Source organism: Dreissena polymorpha, chromosome 8, assembly GCF_020536995.1.
Source record: "Dreissena polymorpha isolate Duluth1 chromosome 8, UMN_Dpol_1.0, whole genome shotgun sequence".
Classification (NCBI taxonomy): domain Eukaryota; kingdom Metazoa; phylum Mollusca; class Bivalvia; order Myida; family Dreissenidae; genus Dreissena; species Dreissena polymorpha.
Window position 1 is genome coordinate 84,228,030 of NC_068362.1, and position 18,351 is coordinate 84,246,380.

The following is an 18,351-nucleotide window of genomic DNA, read 5'->3' on the forward strand; positions in this document are numbered from 1 at the left end:
CAAATGCCCTAAAAAAAATCAAGCCAATAGATTGTTAAAAAAAACTTCATAAATATTTACATAGATATCGCATTTGTGTTAAATAATACTTCCAAATATTCCAGATATTTATGATATGTTATCATAAAGCTACACCAGGATCCGTCCGTGCTAGCTATTTTGAGTTTTAATTTTCTTGCCTCGAACACAGGACTTTCTGACTGTGACGTTCATAAAATTTTATTTTAATTTGTTTGGTAGCATACACTTACATTTATATTTTGCGTTGACAATCAAATGCACTGTTATTTGACAGAACTTGGACACAACTCGGAAATAACTAAATACTTATACATCTTTGTATCCTGAAATAAAATAACTGAAGAACTGATAAGCTGTTCATACTTGATTACAATTATGCTGCAAAGAATGTTGATCCAAGGCATGTTCCTAACTTAGCGTAAAAACCTACATGGAGATAATCATTAAACCATTAGCTTATAACCCGATTATCTGTTAAAAATATACCAAATATGTTTCAAATCTCCGTCATTTAGGGTATAAAAACGCCTGCAATCTAGTGTTTTTTTTATCGAGTGCTCTAATTCCTCAGAGCAGCGACCAAGGTGAGTCTTTATATGAATATATTTATATTTTTAAAAAGAAATAATGGTGTTCCATAATAGTTTTTTGTCGACTAACCGACGGTCAGCAGTAAAGATGCATATGAATGAAACACGAGCATTTGATAAAAAGCATCTACAATCCTAATCGTGGGTTATTAGACAATAAATTATGATAAAAATGTATTATTTTTATTTAATTACGATCTGTTTTTTTAAAGCCGATCTATGACAAATATATTTAACCTTAACTCCATACGTTCACGTCGGTAAATCGATTAAAACATTTTTGCGACGAATTCAATGATAAAAAATGAGCTTTAAACTACTTCAAGTTTATGGCATGTTTAATGTATCATCCTGGGCAATTGGCCATTTACAGTAAAAAAAGACTAGCGTGTTTGAAAAGAATTAATGTTCCGAAACTTTTTCTGTTGTTTTATCAATCGTGTATGTTTAACTCTGTCTGAAAACCAGGATAATACCATCGATATGCTTTGAACTTGTCAATTATTTGTATTGCAGAGATACCGACCAAAAGATAGCATGCAATTTAAGTCCATAATTGAGTTAACGCAAAGAAAAGCTCAAGTTTTTGTTAAGATATTTTATTGAAATTTACATACCGCAAGTTTAATATTATATTATTTAATCCAAATTTCATTTACAATGAGTGTCAAATGACACTACTTTTGTACAAAATACGTGTTTAAAAAAAAGAATTTTTCACCATTTAGAATTGAAAGGCAATATATTTTAAATGGAAGAAAATACATGTCTGGCAACGACATTCGCAAACAGTCTCGTCTTTAAGGGATACACCATGCCTTAAATATATGACACGTCGAAAACAATAACTCTTACTGAGTATAGAGATGACGTACAGAAAGAGTTTTGATATAATGAAATAAAATCAAAGCGTTAAAAGCGGCTGAATTGCGGCTCGTCACGATTAAGTCAAAAGCTAGGTCAATATGTTTTCAATAAAGTTTGCTCCGTCTGACAATGTGTCAATTCACTGCGGTGAGGTATTACTCTGCATAATACATTTGAACGCAGCAAAATAGGAGAGCTATCTGTATAAAACTCAAAGAACAATCAGGCGATTTGGTGCTGAATATATTGATCAAAACAAATATTGCAAGAAGGTTCATTCTAAATTCTGTTAAACGACCATAGGGCCAATTTCTAACTTGGCTGCTTCTTGTCACTGTAGGAAAATGATGTTCTCAGCTGTCACACTCTGCGTGCTGGTGTCGTGCTGCGGTACGGCGTTAGGTCAATGGGGCGGCGGAAACTTTTGGGATTATTGGACAACTACACAGAAATATCCGCCATACAAGCCTACTCAACCATCATACCCAGTATATCCTACTAAACCACCGGTTTATCAAACTAAACCACCGGTGTACGCTACACAACCACCATACTATGCTACTAAACCACCGGTGTATACTACAAAGCCACCGGTCTATTCCTCGTATGATCCTTATGATCCATGTGACGACGTGTATTGCACTGCCGTCTACTGCCGTTATGGACAATACACACCGACAGGCGACTGCTGCCCGAAGTGCAAAGGTATTGACATTAATAATCTCTATAAGGGTATCCTAGCGGATGAAGTATCAAAATTATATAGCAACCACTAGGTAGAAACTCATGTGGGATGTTTAATGATGCTGACTTGGGTATAAGTAAATACAAAATAATCATATACAAATAACTGAGGCATTATTGATCTGTGTGTAGGAATGTCTAGAAATATGTTAATACATATTTTGCAAGATCATTTTACAGATCATATTTTTAAAAATTATATAGAATTGCAAATGGCAATTAATAACGACTTGACTTCACTTTTGTGAGAAAACATATAAAAGTGTTATTATGAAGTTAAACTGAAATTATATTGTCCAATATTTGATTATAGCGTTGAGTTGAATAAAACATTAGACTGTGCATATATGTACCACCAAGCTATGTAACCTGACGTTCATACCATTTATAACGCATTCTTCATGACATACACGATGATGAATACCTATGCCTTTGGAAAAAACTCGCCAAATCAGTAGGTAAAATCAAAGCAAACCAAATAACCTGTGTGTCTCTTATCTATGTCTTTACACATTCATTCATGTGAAAGACCTACCTATCGTTTAAATTATTACGATCAGTTATTCATTTTCAAAAAATCCAACCACAACAATCATACAACTATGCTTACGTACTAAGTGTTCAAAATAATAAATGTCTACTTCTTAAACAACGAGTCGTGCTCTGTTAAATAGGTCTGTATTTGTCACAGATAATACATGGTGTCGGTTAACTACTAACTCAGTTCTTGAATCATGGCCTTGTACTAAAAGAAATGTTTGTTATTGAAAAATATACCTGTTTCGTTTTATTTATGTATTATTTTCATTATTTGCACTTTAGCATATGTTAACAATTGCCAAACATATTATACCAAATTGTACAGCTGTTTGTCCAAATTTAGCATTGTGGGTCCGAAATTGAGTTAAGCCGTTTTCTTTTGTAGATCGACCCCGCTATGGAGGCGGTGGTTCGAGTAAGTATTCAAGATTATAATGCAATTATCTTATCTTAATTTCAATACAAGTTATACTCATATAAGAGCTTATAAACACGGTTGTAATACATGTATACATAACATTCATTTTGGGAAAGTCTGTTTTCCGTATTATGTTAATACGTTTATATAAGTTGTAATTAAAATATCAACTAATTACGTGTATATTGTCTACATATTGATATATATTATAGACTATGGCTATTGGCCATATAACCGGGGAAAGTAAATCCACACGTTGTATCAACGAGGCGTACACAGAAATGATATCAACTACGTACAGATGAAATGGATCGCAATAACTAACGACATGTTATTGTATTGAACATGTTTTCCTTTGTTGGCAAGAATAAATAAACATTATTCAGCAACCATTTCTTTATTTTTTATCATACATGTATACTAGACACTATATGAATAGAGATAACGTAGAATCAAGTAAACTGATTCAAGAAATTTGCTTTTGAAAATGAGTTCATATTGCCTAATTTTAATTCTATATATAAGATCTGGCACGAGTTGTCATATCATACCATATTTTATTAAACGAGTTCAGGAATTGTGTTAAAGGCGAGCTTACTAACGAATTTCATGGACGAGTTTAATAAAATATGGTATGATATGTCAACGAGTGTCAGATCTTTTTTATCACATGCTTTTAAATGAGAAAACTATATAAATATTAACGCAAACATAATGATGAATCCCGAATGCTGTTTTCACTTCGTAACGTCATTTGACGTTTCAAGGTCATTTCAGCAAAATATCTAAATGCGATCGGTCAATAAACGAAAACTAAGTCAATTAAAACGCTTAAAAGTATATTACACATGTTGAAGATAAAAATATATGTAATGATTATATTACATGGGAAACACGGTATTGCATGTGATAATTTTTTTTATCGATACATAGTTAAGAAAAACATGATTAAAATGTTGTTGCGAATATTAAATATAACATTTATAGACTTAAGAATAACATCCAGGTTATTAGGAAAAGTGTTCTAAACGTTCACGAATTGTTATTCTTACTTAGCATTTGCATCTACTGGTTACATCTTTCTTTATAAGGAATAATTCAATGATAGAAAGCACTATTAGAAGCCTGCAAATAAGCAGTGTGATCATTACTTGAGCCATATCTAGTCTTTATTCTTACGTTTGCTGAAAACGAGTCTGTAAACATTTAGATATATAGTAATAAACACGGATTTGTGTCGAAACTAAATTCATCCCAAAGCAAATCATACTATGCTTAACATTTAATACTATTACGACATTAATACATCCATAAATTATATTCAAATATTTGCATAACCTAAGCCAAATATGCCTAGTACGGTTGTCAGTATTTTTGTTTACATCGCAAACATGTATACAAGTTTAGCGATAAGATATCCATTTATAAGTTGTGTTATCAAGGATTCAAATTAACTCCAAAACAATATTGCATATCAAACAAAGAAACACATATATTTGTGTATACGTTCGGATGTGTGACCGGACGAAGTTGAATCAAAGTAGCTTGTATACATTATGACGCAAATAATTTTAAACACAGTTTAACGTAAAATATACAAAAATATCAAGGCTTGCCTTTATTAGTTAGTGGCAAGTTAGAGATTTGACAACATTATAAAGTTACAAATTTGATCTCTACGCGAACTTGCGAACACGTTGTCTAATGATTAAATTTTTTAACCAAAGTATTTTTAACCGGATTATGAATATGTTAAAATACAACGCGTAGCAAAACGTCGTTAATAATCATGGACGCCGGCTTAACATATACTTCAAGAAAAATGACGACTTTCAGAAAATATAAATATGTTTTATAAAACGACACATCCAGAAGGTTAAAAGCCCGCGTGGACAAAGTAAGCATACAGTGTTTACAATGTTAGTAGTGTATCATCATACAAAGTAGTAATACTTTGCATTGCAACAATACATAATTGTATAATCAAATATCGGTATTATTATATTAATAACTATCGATAGTATATATGTAATTGAACTGTGTCGTATTAAGTAAATTGTTATTGAGTTAATATATTACAATAATATATATAAAATACACTGTATAGTACATATATGAGGTCTTCAAATGACAATAGTGACCCGGCGTATACATTTGGTTTCACGTTGCACATGCTTGTCATAGTAGTTTATATATATATATATATATATATATATATATATATATATATATATATATATATATATATATATATATATATATATATATATATATATATATATATATATATATATATATATACCTAACATGATTTGAATTAGTCCAAATTGCATTACTTCAGCACAAAACAAAACAGTTTCACTCCACTGAATCGTATCGTGCTGTTATGAATAAACTTTTTTCTCCACCACAATATGCATACGTTTTTTCTGTCTTCACTTAGAGATGTGTTTACTGAAGGACAAAATACTCATTTAAAATAAAATCCTACATTTAATTCAACACTAACATTAACAAATTATGTACAAATTAGACAATCATTACATTTACTTCAAACAAATCTCCTTTAAAATTGAGTGTGAAACTAGTGTTTCTCCAAGAGATCTGTTCTGAACATACACCAGTTCACGCTGAACCCTTGAGTGGGGGAGTCATAATAGTTGTACGTAAGTGAACACACACAACTGGTTGATCGATGATAATATGTAAATGTCTGCCCTTTATAATTATTAAAACCACTATCCTTCGGTAAGTCACTTGATACAACGGACATGGCAGCATTGATGTTTAAGGCTCTCATTAAAAAACGTCAGTTCATATAAATCTATATGTATAACTATGTATGTACTCCCGAATGAATTAAATGCATGTTATAAATATTGACTATATGTGAAATAACACATTCACGCTTATCCAACTAGAGTCGAATTTAGCGTTGATTATGATAAACACCTAACTTCGTATCTTTTCTTTATGAAGGAGCATACAGCTAGTAAATTTGGTAGCTAAGACGCTGGCATTAAGTGACTTCACTTGTACATTCATATACCAGTGAATATTTATTAGTTGTACCTGAAAGAGTGCGGTATGTCGCATCGTCATACCAAGTATAAACGCCTAAAATTTTGCCGCATGGATTTGACCGATCTAAATCTATCGTCTGTATTTGTTCAGAAGGCGAAAACCATACCCATCTAAAGGCTCCGTCCACTTGAAGGTCAAAAATAAAACTAATTAATATACAACATAATTCTCAGGAATAAACATCCATCTTAACTGTCAATCCAGCTTACCATCGATTGTTGTGTGTTAACTTAAATACGTTTTAGAAAACGGCGCAAAATCAAAAAGAAACATAAATATATTACTGTAATGTGATGACATAAAAAACGGTGCAAAATCAAAAGAAACATAAATATATTACTGTAAACATTTAAATGTGATGACATAAAAATGCTTAGCTGCACTGTTAAGAAACGTGTTACTAATCTGGGCAAATAAAATGCAGGAACAAATTTAACCACTGAAAATATATAGCCCTCTTCGTACAAAGCGTAAAAAGCTAGCAAACACTACTTATAATGTCGACTAAGGTTGATTGTATGCCAAAATAAATTGATATTGAACCATAAATTTCGCTAACGTTATATGATCAGTGGACATCATAGAGTAACGAAACACTGAACAATTGTATACCTACAATTATGAAAAACACTACCAGCACCAACGTCTGTAATGGTTGCATCTGTAAATCAAAGAGTATGAAAGGTAAAAAGTTGGGTAGCGGTTGTTTATGCAAGACATCAACAGCGAATTAAATGTGTTTGTATAACGGAAAAAATATTTGGAAGTGCAAAACGTGTTAGATTGAATGGATTTAAGAACATTATGAAATATCTCATGAAAGACCTTACAGACGGATAACTTGAATCTCGCATTAAATGTTTAACGCAAGGCTATTCAAGTTCAAGTTTGTACCTTTCCTTTCTTAAATGGAATATTAAGTGATGTTAATTTTGACCTTTAATACGATTGGTCATATTGTTAGCTCGAGCTTATGGGGTTTGAAAAAAAAGTTTATTCTGATTTTTAAGCATTGGGCTCTCAGCGTTAAAAATGAATTTGAAAGTTGAATTTTGTGCTAGGATGATCTGATAATGTGATAATCAGGAGGAACATTGTAAAGAAGACATATTTTGTCAAGTCGAGATTTATTTCTGAAAACATCATTACACTTTTTTATTCGATTATGTTTTAATCAAAGTGTGTTGTATATGCGTTTTAACAAGTGCGAACAGAACAGTGTACGAATAAGAAGTCCATGATATCAACAATACAGTTGGCGAATTATGCGTCGAGTTAAACCTTTTTGTTGTGTAATTAGAAAATAGACCAAAACCCAAAGACTTGACAAAGCTCGGTTTGAGATAAAGATGGGTTATCGTTCGAAAAGAAAAACGAAAACGATAAACTATAAAGAATTATACACTGTGGAAATTACGGAAACGGGAGAACCTAGCTGAAAATTAGAAAAGTTAACCGAATTAAGCAATTAAGAGTCTACAGCCAAGGTCAATAAAATGGCATCCTCCAGTTTAAAAAAAAACAACAACACATAGATGAACTTACTGCAGAGCAAAGTATATCAACAAATGAATAGGAATGAAAGGCCCCTTCAAATTCAAACACATTCTTTTAATATACAGTTAAGCAAAAATCATACTCGAAAATTCTGTTACAAAATAAACTCAATCGATGCATACAGATAAACGCATTTCCTTCCAAGTGACATTTTTGATATAGATTAAACAATTAATATAACAACACAATTTAAATATTTCTTATCAATACACAACATTTAGCGTACGTCTCAATTTGAACAAAAGTAAATAGTTCAACAGCATCCCAGTCAATAATTGATTTACATTTAAACCAACATCATACGATTTAAAATAATGATGAATCCTTTCTAAAATCAAACTAAGCATTTAGTATCTTACTCACAATTTTTGTTCACTGTGTCGCTTCGATTAACGTCTGAACGCATCAGGTCCTTCCGCAGATGAGGATGCAGAATATGGGGAGCAACGACGTTGTTTTAAAGAAAGGCTTTGCCATAGGTGAATGTATGCATGCATACAAAACATGGCTTGCTAACGTGGCTGGCTGAAGTAGCAGGCTGACGATGTACATATAATAGTATCAATGACGTATCTGACGATGTTTACTTTTAAGGCACTTAAGTTGTAAGCTTCTATATTACATTAAACACCTCAGTTTTCAAAATTATGATTTTTTCAATAGAAAGTTTGAATTTAACACAACTCGTTAAAGTTTATTGAGAATATGTTTAATGGCAATGTTCAGCATCCTATGAATGTTATGGAGATAATAAAGTTCCAATCACGCCAACAGGCCCCTTTTTATACACGCCAAAAGTATTGCAAATATGATGTGAATTACCATTATTGCTCTATGTTTTCGGACACTTAAAAATAATAATTTTTTCGTGTCCGAAAACTTAGATACGAAAAATATTCACAAAATAAAGGTGTCCGAAAACTAAGAGTCGAAAATTGAAGTGTTCGAAAATATCGTCAATTGTATCAACGACTACCGGTAATAGAACGTGATTGTAAAATACCATGCCGTATAGTATAAATTACATTTATGTATGTTTGCACTGCAATTTAAATCATTTTAAGCACGTGCTTAATTTATTTTACAGAAAGTTACTATAAGGTTGTACTTTTACCAACGAGTTCAAAGATGTGCATGTGATGTACCGATACTCGCTAGTATGAACCTGTAACTAACGCAATAAAAAAAGCTATGATTTCTTTGTGTGTTCATTTCCGATAGTTGTTGTCTATTGAAATAATATGGAACAAAGATATATACCCGGTAACATTAAACGTACTGCTTCCTTAATACGGCATCAATTCAAATGCTATCGGGCGAAACCATACTTTAAAAGCAGTTTACAAGGTTATTAACAAAATAACGCAAATGTAATTGTCCGTTGCCCTCAGGCATGCACCTGCCTGGTTTTATGATGTTAATCTGGTTGTAAAACCCCAAGATCAATGTGTCATTAGATATCGAAAACACGACCGAAATTTGGTAAAAAAGCGCTATGAAATACACTGTCCGAAAACTTAGAGACATTAATTATGGACGAAAACTCGTGTGTCCGAAAATTAAGAGTCACGAAAAATAATTATTTTTGCTAAAAACAGGGGTGTCCGAAAACTTAGAGTGTCCAAAAACATAGAGTAATTACGGTATATCATAATACCCATTTTCATGTAAACTAAAATTATTTGAAATCACCAATTAACTAATATGTCAGCGGAATATCCGATTTCTATTGAGATATGAATGCAATTTCACATCAGAAATTCGTATTATTATATAGTCATACTCGAATACAAAATACTTTCTTTGAAGAAATGATCTGAAAAATAAATCCGTGAGCAAGTTAAAACTCACGAATTAGTGAGTCATAAAGGCAGCGCTGTTTAGCCGCACTTGTGTGTTTATGCGGTTTTACATTCGTAGCGCAATTTAGCGCACTTTATGCACAATTGCATACCATGGGGAATAGTGCATGAACGTTTGTATATTTTACGGTGAACAAAATTATGTACTAGTATTTTTCAGACAAATTTGCGGTAAAAGAACGTATTTACAGACGTCCATGGTGATTCCGTTATACAATATATAATCAACCCTTAGATGTAAAGGCATAGAAATGTGATTTAAATGTGATGTTATTCATTAGGAAAACAATATTTCTATCGTTACTTCAATATAGTCATAAAAGCTAAAATATTTAAGAAACAGCTGTATCTTTTGACTTCGTCATGATAACATTTAAACTGACACTAATTGCATTCATAATGTTCACAGATAATTTGCTGAGAAATCAGCATCACATTGTTTGATTCTAATTTATTCAAATATTAATCCCATCGTTGTTCTACAAACCTTCTGTGAACAATCAAGTAGCACAAACAACTCAAATAAAACACTGAAGTGGACCATCCAATAAACTTGAGCAAGACATTTACGGTCCTTAAACGAAATGGTTATAATATTGGAGAAGTCAAAATGAGAGAATAATTGTTTAAACGAAGTATCACCATAAGCAATCTAACACCAAAAAGAGTAAAAACGCAAAAATAGTGACATCAACATGAACGCCGAAATCAAGATGGGACGTTCTCATGCACCTTCTCTGACGGTGTAAAGTGAATTGACCGTACTTTGTAATGGACCAAGGCAAATTACCGTGCAACCAGGTAGGTAATAGTATTAATCTTACTACCAGTTACTGACCGTCCGGGTCGTTTGGAGTTGCAACTAATGAAAGCTTTTTTTTCAGTTTAATCGCCGCCTGAAATTCGATCGGCACTTAAATAGGTCATGCAGGTCAAATAAAAAAATCAGGCATAATAAACACAACACATTCAAAATTTATCCTTTTTGTGCACATTAAAACAGCTCGCGTGATATGGTGTGACTGCAGAATAATTTTATTAATCAAAGTGTCGAAAACGTCACTTCTTCCAGAAAATGTCTCCGTTTTTGCAATGGAAAACGACGAGATAATCTAAATTTGAAAATGTGCCATGAATTTATACCAAAGAAACACGTTACACAATGTACTAATCAACCTATAGCAACAATAAAACTGCCCCAAGAATGTCTTCTTATTCAAATAACACTGTTATACACCATAAACATTTAACTGCCAGCATAAAACAAGACAATCAGACAATCGAGTGAAAAAAGTGAAGAGTAATATTTCACTTTCAAAATTGCTGAAATCGTCACATGAAACTTCTGCTTTCGGTTTGATAACGATTGCCATCATGTTTTTGTATTGAGCAATAAACAAGCAAGCACTTTGTTGGCGATTGTAGCAGGTACTGTGTTTGATACGATGTATTAGGTTGATTACACTCGATATTAAAGACATACGTGAGACATATCTTTTTACATGGGTTTGGTCTTAACCAGGAAGAAATTTGAGCTGTGGACATGTTCTCATATCAGCTAAACGCAATTAATGAAAACTACCGGGTAGTGTGAACATCTAAGGAGTTGCAGAAACGGCTGTCCGTCGTCGCAAGGTTATATTGTAGAAACGTTGCTGTAAGTACGAACAAGGTCAGACAAACTGAAAATTGACATACATAAATCTAGAAATAAGTGAAAGATCTGCTGCAAAAACATGTTGAACAGGTGTGACACTTAAAGGTACCGTCAACCACGAATGACGAAATAAGAATCGTAATTACCGTATTTTTTAATAATAATTAGTTTATATTGATTAAAATATCACGTCTTGTATATAACATTGTCTGAAAAAAGTTCATATTTTCAGTATATTCGGTAATTAAGTTTCGCGATGTGAAATCGAAAGTACATCGCGAAAATAGGTAACATAACGATATACGCACTATAAATAACGCAAGTAGATTGATAATTTTATAATATAATATATACAATTCACAACGTATGCACAATTGGCATTCCTGGGTTTACCACGTGACGATGATGATCAATCTACTTGCGTTAACTAGGAGTAACCTGGTACAGGTACCCAGTAAAATGTTTTACCGAATATACTTAAAATATGAAAACTTAACAACTTTTTTCAGGTTATGTAATATACCAGTCGTGATATTTTAATCAATATAAACAAATAATTGTAAAAAAATACGGTTTTTTACAACTTTTCTTTTCTTCGTCATCGTGGTTGACGGTACCTTTAAACCTGCGAAACATACTCATCAGTTACATGGGGTTGTGACTGTCAGCAACGGCTAAATTGCTTCGAGTAAAACTTCCTGTTGTGTTCAAATGCCTTAGTTACGGAAAATTCTTCATTTGTATTATCGAAAAAAGAAGAATTTCATTCCTAAAAATAAAAGTTCATACAATATGGTTGAAGATTTTTTCATGTGACGTCTCATCGACATTTATCCAACGTTTCCGCAAAAGCCGATGAAAACAGAAGTCAGCGAACTCACACAATATTAAACTCATTTGATATGAAGCTAGACGTTTTGTACATCTATGATGATGAGTCCCTTTATATGCCAAATCCTTTCCCTAAGCTAAAAATTATTATCCTGTTCGCAAACTTTATGTAAATAACTGCCCTACAAAAGCATCCTGTTTTAATTAGCAGATTATGGAAGCTTCTCTTTCTTGTTTCAAATCTATGGGATCGCGTAAACAAAGAAGTAAGGTTAATTCGATTGTTATGAATATGTTTACATTTGTGTTTAATTTTATAGAAATACAATTAAAACATTTCGCCAGAAATGTGTTTCACGTCGTGAAAGTCCATATCCCGAGAGACGCGTTGCCCTTTTTTCAAATTCAAAATCTGCGTTACACGTCCATTCAATCTTAAGAAGTAACTTGAGTTGTAACTTGTTTTAAAAGTGTACATAAAAGACTCATTAACCATAAAACAGCTGGCCCGATTTGCAATCACAAGTTTTTAAAGTATAGTCTGCCATGTGTATGTGTCAGCAACATTTTAACACGTTTTGCATAACATTTAATCTTATGTATCGACTAATTTCGTTCCTATGTCATGCATTCCGTCACAATATGTTAATTATTTCGTTCTCACATTTTATTTACGATTTTTCACAAGTAAGCTATTTTGTTCCCAATACATATATTAAGTCTTCGAAATTACGTTCTCTATATTTATGACAACATTAATTTAAGCATGCACGTGTCATGAATTGTAGCGGACTTTGCGCAGGATCGTTATCGCGATATAACAAGTCATCTATTTGACACTAGGAATATCAGTCCAGTGCAAACCTTAAAGTAAATGTATGCGATCAACAGCTTGTTGCTTGTCGGTAACAAAACTTTTTTATATTGAATATAGAAAATTAATGAACTTGTAGAGAGAAGATAATATCACTTTTTAGTGTGAGCGTTAGCTCACACTAAAGTAGAGAGGCAGTTTTGCAAATCAGTCTGCTTTAACTACGCTAGGGACGACAACTGCAGCTAGTAACGATAATTACTGCCTATTTATACTTAACCACTGGTACACTGTAGCAGACAGCATGTATAAGATTTAAGAGCTTGTTCAACGATATTGGCCAGTTTAGTGTTTATAACAGCGTGTTGCGACCACATTTGCAAGTTTATCGTTGAAATCTGTACATATTGGCTGCTTTCAAGGAAAACGGGGCTTAATGCTGCATTAAAAGTCTGTCATGTTGGCAAAATTGTTGCTCAATAATTTAAAGAAAATAGATACAGTCTTATATACACATAACACAACATGTACATGATTATAGGCTTGTTATTTTTAGCAAGGAAACACAATTCTAAAGATGAATGCCAGTGCAGCAACCAATTGTGAAAAAAGAGACATATTGTTGTTATTTTGTCTAAGTTTTCTATATAACATAAATATGAGGATAAACAGTGCACACATATCTCGACATGTGCTTTAAGACACACTCTATATAAATTTGAATAGGTTGTGCTCATTTCAAACTTGCGATATAAAAAGCTTTAACATAATTTTGAAAACTGAAGTGCGTCTAAGATTATGCAATAGCGAAAAAGTTCGGTGCCTTCAGCTCTTTGATAAGTTAGATCTAGTTGTGAAAATATTTCTATCCTTCTGCTTATCACTACCACAAAGTTATGTCTTCGAAGTACTGTTTTAAATTCAATTATTATGAAAATCGTATTATCGGTCGACCATGAAAATACTAGCCTTCACTTGCAACGAATATAACTACAAATAAATAAGGGAACAAGTAACGCATATGCCATTTTCTAAAAGGAAACGTGTATCTGCGGTTATTTATAACGCCTACGTAAGGATCGGTGAATACTGGTTTCCCAACGGAATTTCTTTTCAACTGGAAAACAATACACATACATATGCGATGTCTGCTGTGTGAAATATGCTAAAACGAAACATGAGTTTTTGATTGAAAAATATACTAATTACCGTTTAGATCGTAAACTTGTTATGAAACAATGTCGTTTTTGTTACCTTTCATCAATTCTCGCTTGTTTTATTGTTTCTTCTCATGGATTCGTGTACGGCTTATCACCGTTACCGTTCCTTACTGATCTCCATAATTAGATAAGGCGCTTTTCAATTGACGACATGGCAATCAGTGAGGCTTTAAACCACCAAAGTAACCGATAAATTAAGTAAACTGATATATTGAAGAAGCTAACAAGTTAATTATTACATCCACGATACTTAACGTATTAGCAGTTTTTGTTAGAAACGCGTATACAACTTAATAAAGCTCGATTGGTCATTGTCGGCTCGGGTATTACTTAAATGCACACAGGGTACTCTTAAGTATACTTAAATGTATCCCAGGTACGGTAAATATACTAAAATGAACACGGGAATTCTAACGCTAAATTGGTCGTTGTCGGCTTTAAAAAAATAACCATGGTCATATTTATGTCAATACTTTGTAAAATGATCTCTATATTATCGAAACACATACTACAAAAAGGATGTTGATGCAGGTTTTTTCGAAGTGAATTATGTTTCTTATTCCGTAGCGCGTTTTACGACATCGGATTTTAGGCGGAATAAAACTCAGGTAAAGTAAAAATTGGCCGGGTACATATTGGTATATATTCCGTACTTGGGGTACATTTGAGTATACTTAAAAGTACCCGGGGTACATTTAAGTTGTACCCGAACCGGCACTGACCAATCGAGCCATAATAAAGAAGCCACACTGTTTCAAATGTCTGGTCGTTTATTACTTCATTCAATGGTTTTTATACGTACACCAAAAATGACTCAGTGACTCTTATAATAGAAAATTGTATATTAAAAGTTTCGTCGACCATAAATTCATTAGTTTAAATCTAAACACAAACACGAACAATTGTGCTAACACTTGTATTACAAAGATAATAACGTCCGTCGAAGACTGTGGCTGCAAGATGTGAAGATACTGAGTGTGTCTCTTGCACTCTCATCTAATTAACTGACTGAATGTTTCTAAATTTTGGCGAATTATATTCCAATAATACATTCATGTTCACTTCGCATTTGTTAAGTGATAATTAATAAATTATGGAGACGTATGTATTAATCAGGGTGAGGGTTTTGGTGGTGGCCGGGGACGGAGTGACCACACACAATATGTTGCCGTTATCTTTTATTGACCAGAGCCTGGCAGTCTATAGCAACAGTTGTAGACAATTAGAGAACATGCATGTTCGTCCGTTACTCCCGTTAGCATTTGGTCAAAGTAGTTCATTTTGCTAAGAAGTCTTTTTTGCACCTAGACCAACGTTATTTTGCTATTTATAAAGAACATTTGAGCTCAAGGAACACGAAGCCTTGCCAATAGTTGTTGTTCGGAACTCTCCAGTCTGGGTTTTTCCGATATTTGAGCACGCGCGGTAGGTAAAAACAAAGCTGACAAGCATATTTTAAAAGAAAGTGAATCAATAATTTCTCTTATCATTACTGTATTAATGACAATGTTTGTACCTCCCGCGCGCGCTAAGAAATCGGAAAAACCCACAGCGCGCGAGTTCCGAACCCGAATTAAATCTATTAAGACCAATGTAGTTATTTAAAGAGCATCCTTGCAATGAAACTGAAATATTATCATGCGTAACGAACTAATATTCAATCCATCATACGGTTACTTATATCACAAATCTGGGAAAGGAGTGAGTTCTTAAATTAAAATGTATTTTTTAACGCGAAAGCAGATACTTTTAATAATGCAGGGAGCCAAATAACAATGTATCGTTTAGTTTAAACATATTTATTTTAGCTCGATTGCATCGAAAGCCTAAGGCGGATTTGAAACGCTCTCGAGTCCGTTTCCTGGAACTAGAACCAGTACTTGGTGTCTGTGGATGGGGGGGTTCTCGGTTGCTAGGAGGACACCATATCCACTTCGCCACGGCGACCCAAATAGTTTAATATTCATTTGGAAAACGAATGCTTATATCATAAAGCTATAAAGGGTATAGTATTCGCTGAAGGATGTATAAGCATTTCACGCATATCCCAAATAATTGTCCGGATTCTGATTGTCACATTTATATATGAAACAAATATGGCATGAGATATGGGGATGACCTGAAATATTTCTAGAAAATCATGTTTATTGGGGGTGGTTTTAAAATGACTGTAAAATACATAAATACGAAGCCTTACAATTCAAAAATCACTTGTATTATATTTAACAATTTGAAAAACATAAACTCAGAAACGCCTGCTCGAATATTGCAACAATAGTTGGGGTTTAACTCGCAAATTGATCTATTAGCCTATTCGCACATTGCTACATTAGTTGCGAACTTAGCATTGCACCATTACTGGATATGCCTTGTCGCGATTCCCACCGTAGTAAACTATTTAAAAAGCATCGTCGTTCTTCACACCTGGTCATCTATGACCGGCGTAGTTTTACTTTTTAGTCCACCATTAATACCTGAACGCATATCATTTTATTATTTAACTCTTTTAATATTACACATGTTCTCCAGGCTAGGTCATCTATGGCCACATGAGTTGGCTATTTAAATACCGTAATTAATCTCCAATGCTGGCCGCCTATTAGTATAGAATATTCCTTTGGCAACTGTAGTTGGCAATTTAAATACTCCTAATATTTTAAAAAACGGATCGCATATAGCCACAGTATTTGGCTTATTAAAAAGAGATATCAGCGCATGGCCGCCTGTTACCACAGGGGTTTGCTAATTTGTAATAACCCCATTAATCCCCACGCCTGATCAGGTTACGATATTTAGCACTTAAATTACACCGATGTTATGTACGGCAGTTATATTATGGTCAAAGTAGTTTGCTATTTAACATGCAAACCTGATCCCCACGCATGGGCGCTAATTTTCTATTTGGTTTGTTTACTGTTCAGTATCGTTAGATATGCAATTATTCAAAACAATTAAAAGCGTGTATTGTGCAATAATGATGCTTCTTTAAATATTATATATGCTATTTTAAAATAAAACTGCTCTTTATTTTTGAGATATGTTTAAGTTATGATAAACTTATAAATAGTATATGTTAGCAATATAATTAATGTTCAAAATGTTCGGTACAAAATTGCATTTGGACATCAAATTAAAATCGATTGCTTGCAATGACATAAATATGATTTATTGTTTGACGTATCGTTTGTTTGTACTAAACCATTCTGTTGTAGTCTTCCAATTGATAATAAATGAGATCCGTGGATATCAATGTAGGTGTTTAATAAGCAAACTACAGTAGTCAAATGCAACCAATCCTTCATATCGATGGTGCTTTTTAAATAGCAGAGTTCTTAAGCCGTTAGCGGCGAGGAGAAGAGATCGCTGGATCATTTTTAAATATTAAAATACCGTGATCATATTTGACCAGGCGTGGAGATGATTAGAGCTTTTATAATGGACAACTACTATGAAAACAAGCGATCAGGCGTTGATATCATAGGTTCTATTCGAATAGACAACTACTGAAGCCAAATGATACCATGTAATGATATCCATACAGTTATATGAATAGCCAACTTTTGTGGCCACGGGCTACCAGTCGTAAAGTGCATTGGGGATGTTTGAAGAGCAAAGTATTGTTGTTATGGGCGACAAAGCATGGGTGTCAATAATAATATCTAAAAAACAAAGTAACGTGGCCATATTTGACCAGACGTCGAGATCGATAGTGCCATTCAAATAAACATCTATTGTGAACATATGCGACTACATGTGAGCATCATTTGTCCTTTTTAAATAGAAAACGGATTTGGTCATTGACAATCAGGCGTAGAGAAGTTTGATGATATTTAAAGAGCCAAGTACTACGGCAATTGACGATCAGGCGTGGATGTCAATGTTGGTATATAATGAGCCTGAACTTGTTGCCATAGGCAACTAAACGTCAAGGTGGTGATCGAAGTGCCATTTACGTAGCAAACTACGACCGTGCTGAGAAAACATTGATATTAAAAAAACAACAAGTACTATGGACAAAGGCTGCCATAGCAAGAATAATTTTTATTTTTAAAGATCCAAGTGATGTAGCAATAGGCGACCAGGCGAGAAGATCAATGGTGCTATTTTGATAATACTGTTGCCAAAGTCGACATGGCATATAGAGAA

The 18,351-nt window shown here is 33.3% G+C and overlaps 1 protein-coding gene and 1 long non-coding RNA gene across 2 annotated transcripts; one reads left to right on the forward strand and one right to left on the reverse strand.

The window, feature by feature from the left end:
• Positions 1-580: 580 nt before the first annotated feature.
• Positions 581-3,569, forward strand: LOC127842285 (adhesive plaque matrix protein-like). Its single transcript, XM_052371721.1, has 4 exons — positions 581-605; positions 1,819-2,183; positions 3,148-3,177; positions 3,393-3,569. Exons 2-4 carry the CDS (start codon positions 1,823-1,825, stop codon positions 3,425-3,427), a joined length of 426 nt encoding a protein of 141 aa, XP_052227681.1. The 5' UTR covers positions 581-605; positions 1,819-1,822; the 3' UTR covers positions 3,428-3,569.
• A 2,686-nt stretch (positions 3,570-6,255) lies between these two features.
• Positions 6,256-14,359, reverse strand: LOC127842290 (uncharacterized). The gene is made up of 4 exons (XR_008031532.1): positions 14,240-14,359; positions 8,185-8,359; positions 6,881-6,925; positions 6,256-6,390 (listed from the first exon to the last, which is right to left on the reverse strand). It is a non-coding gene; the product is annotated as an uncharacterized LOC127842290 (long non-coding RNA).
• Positions 14,360-18,351: the final 3,992 nt, after the last annotated feature.

Bases quoted from the DNA above. Each gene is read 5' to 3' on its own strand.
- LOC127842285 (XM_052371721.1), top strand. From the start codon at position 1,823: ATGATGTTCTCAGCTGTCACACTCTGCGTGCTGGTGTCGTGCTGCGGT. The intron at 2,184-3,147 runs GTATTGACATTA...TTTCTTTTGTAG, and splicing joins CTGCTGCCCGAAGTGCAAAG to ATCGACCCCGCTATGGAGGC. The intron at 3,178-3,392 runs GTAAGTATTCAA...TATATATTATAG, and splicing joins CTATGGAGGCGGTGGTTCGA to ACTATGGCTATTGGCCATAT.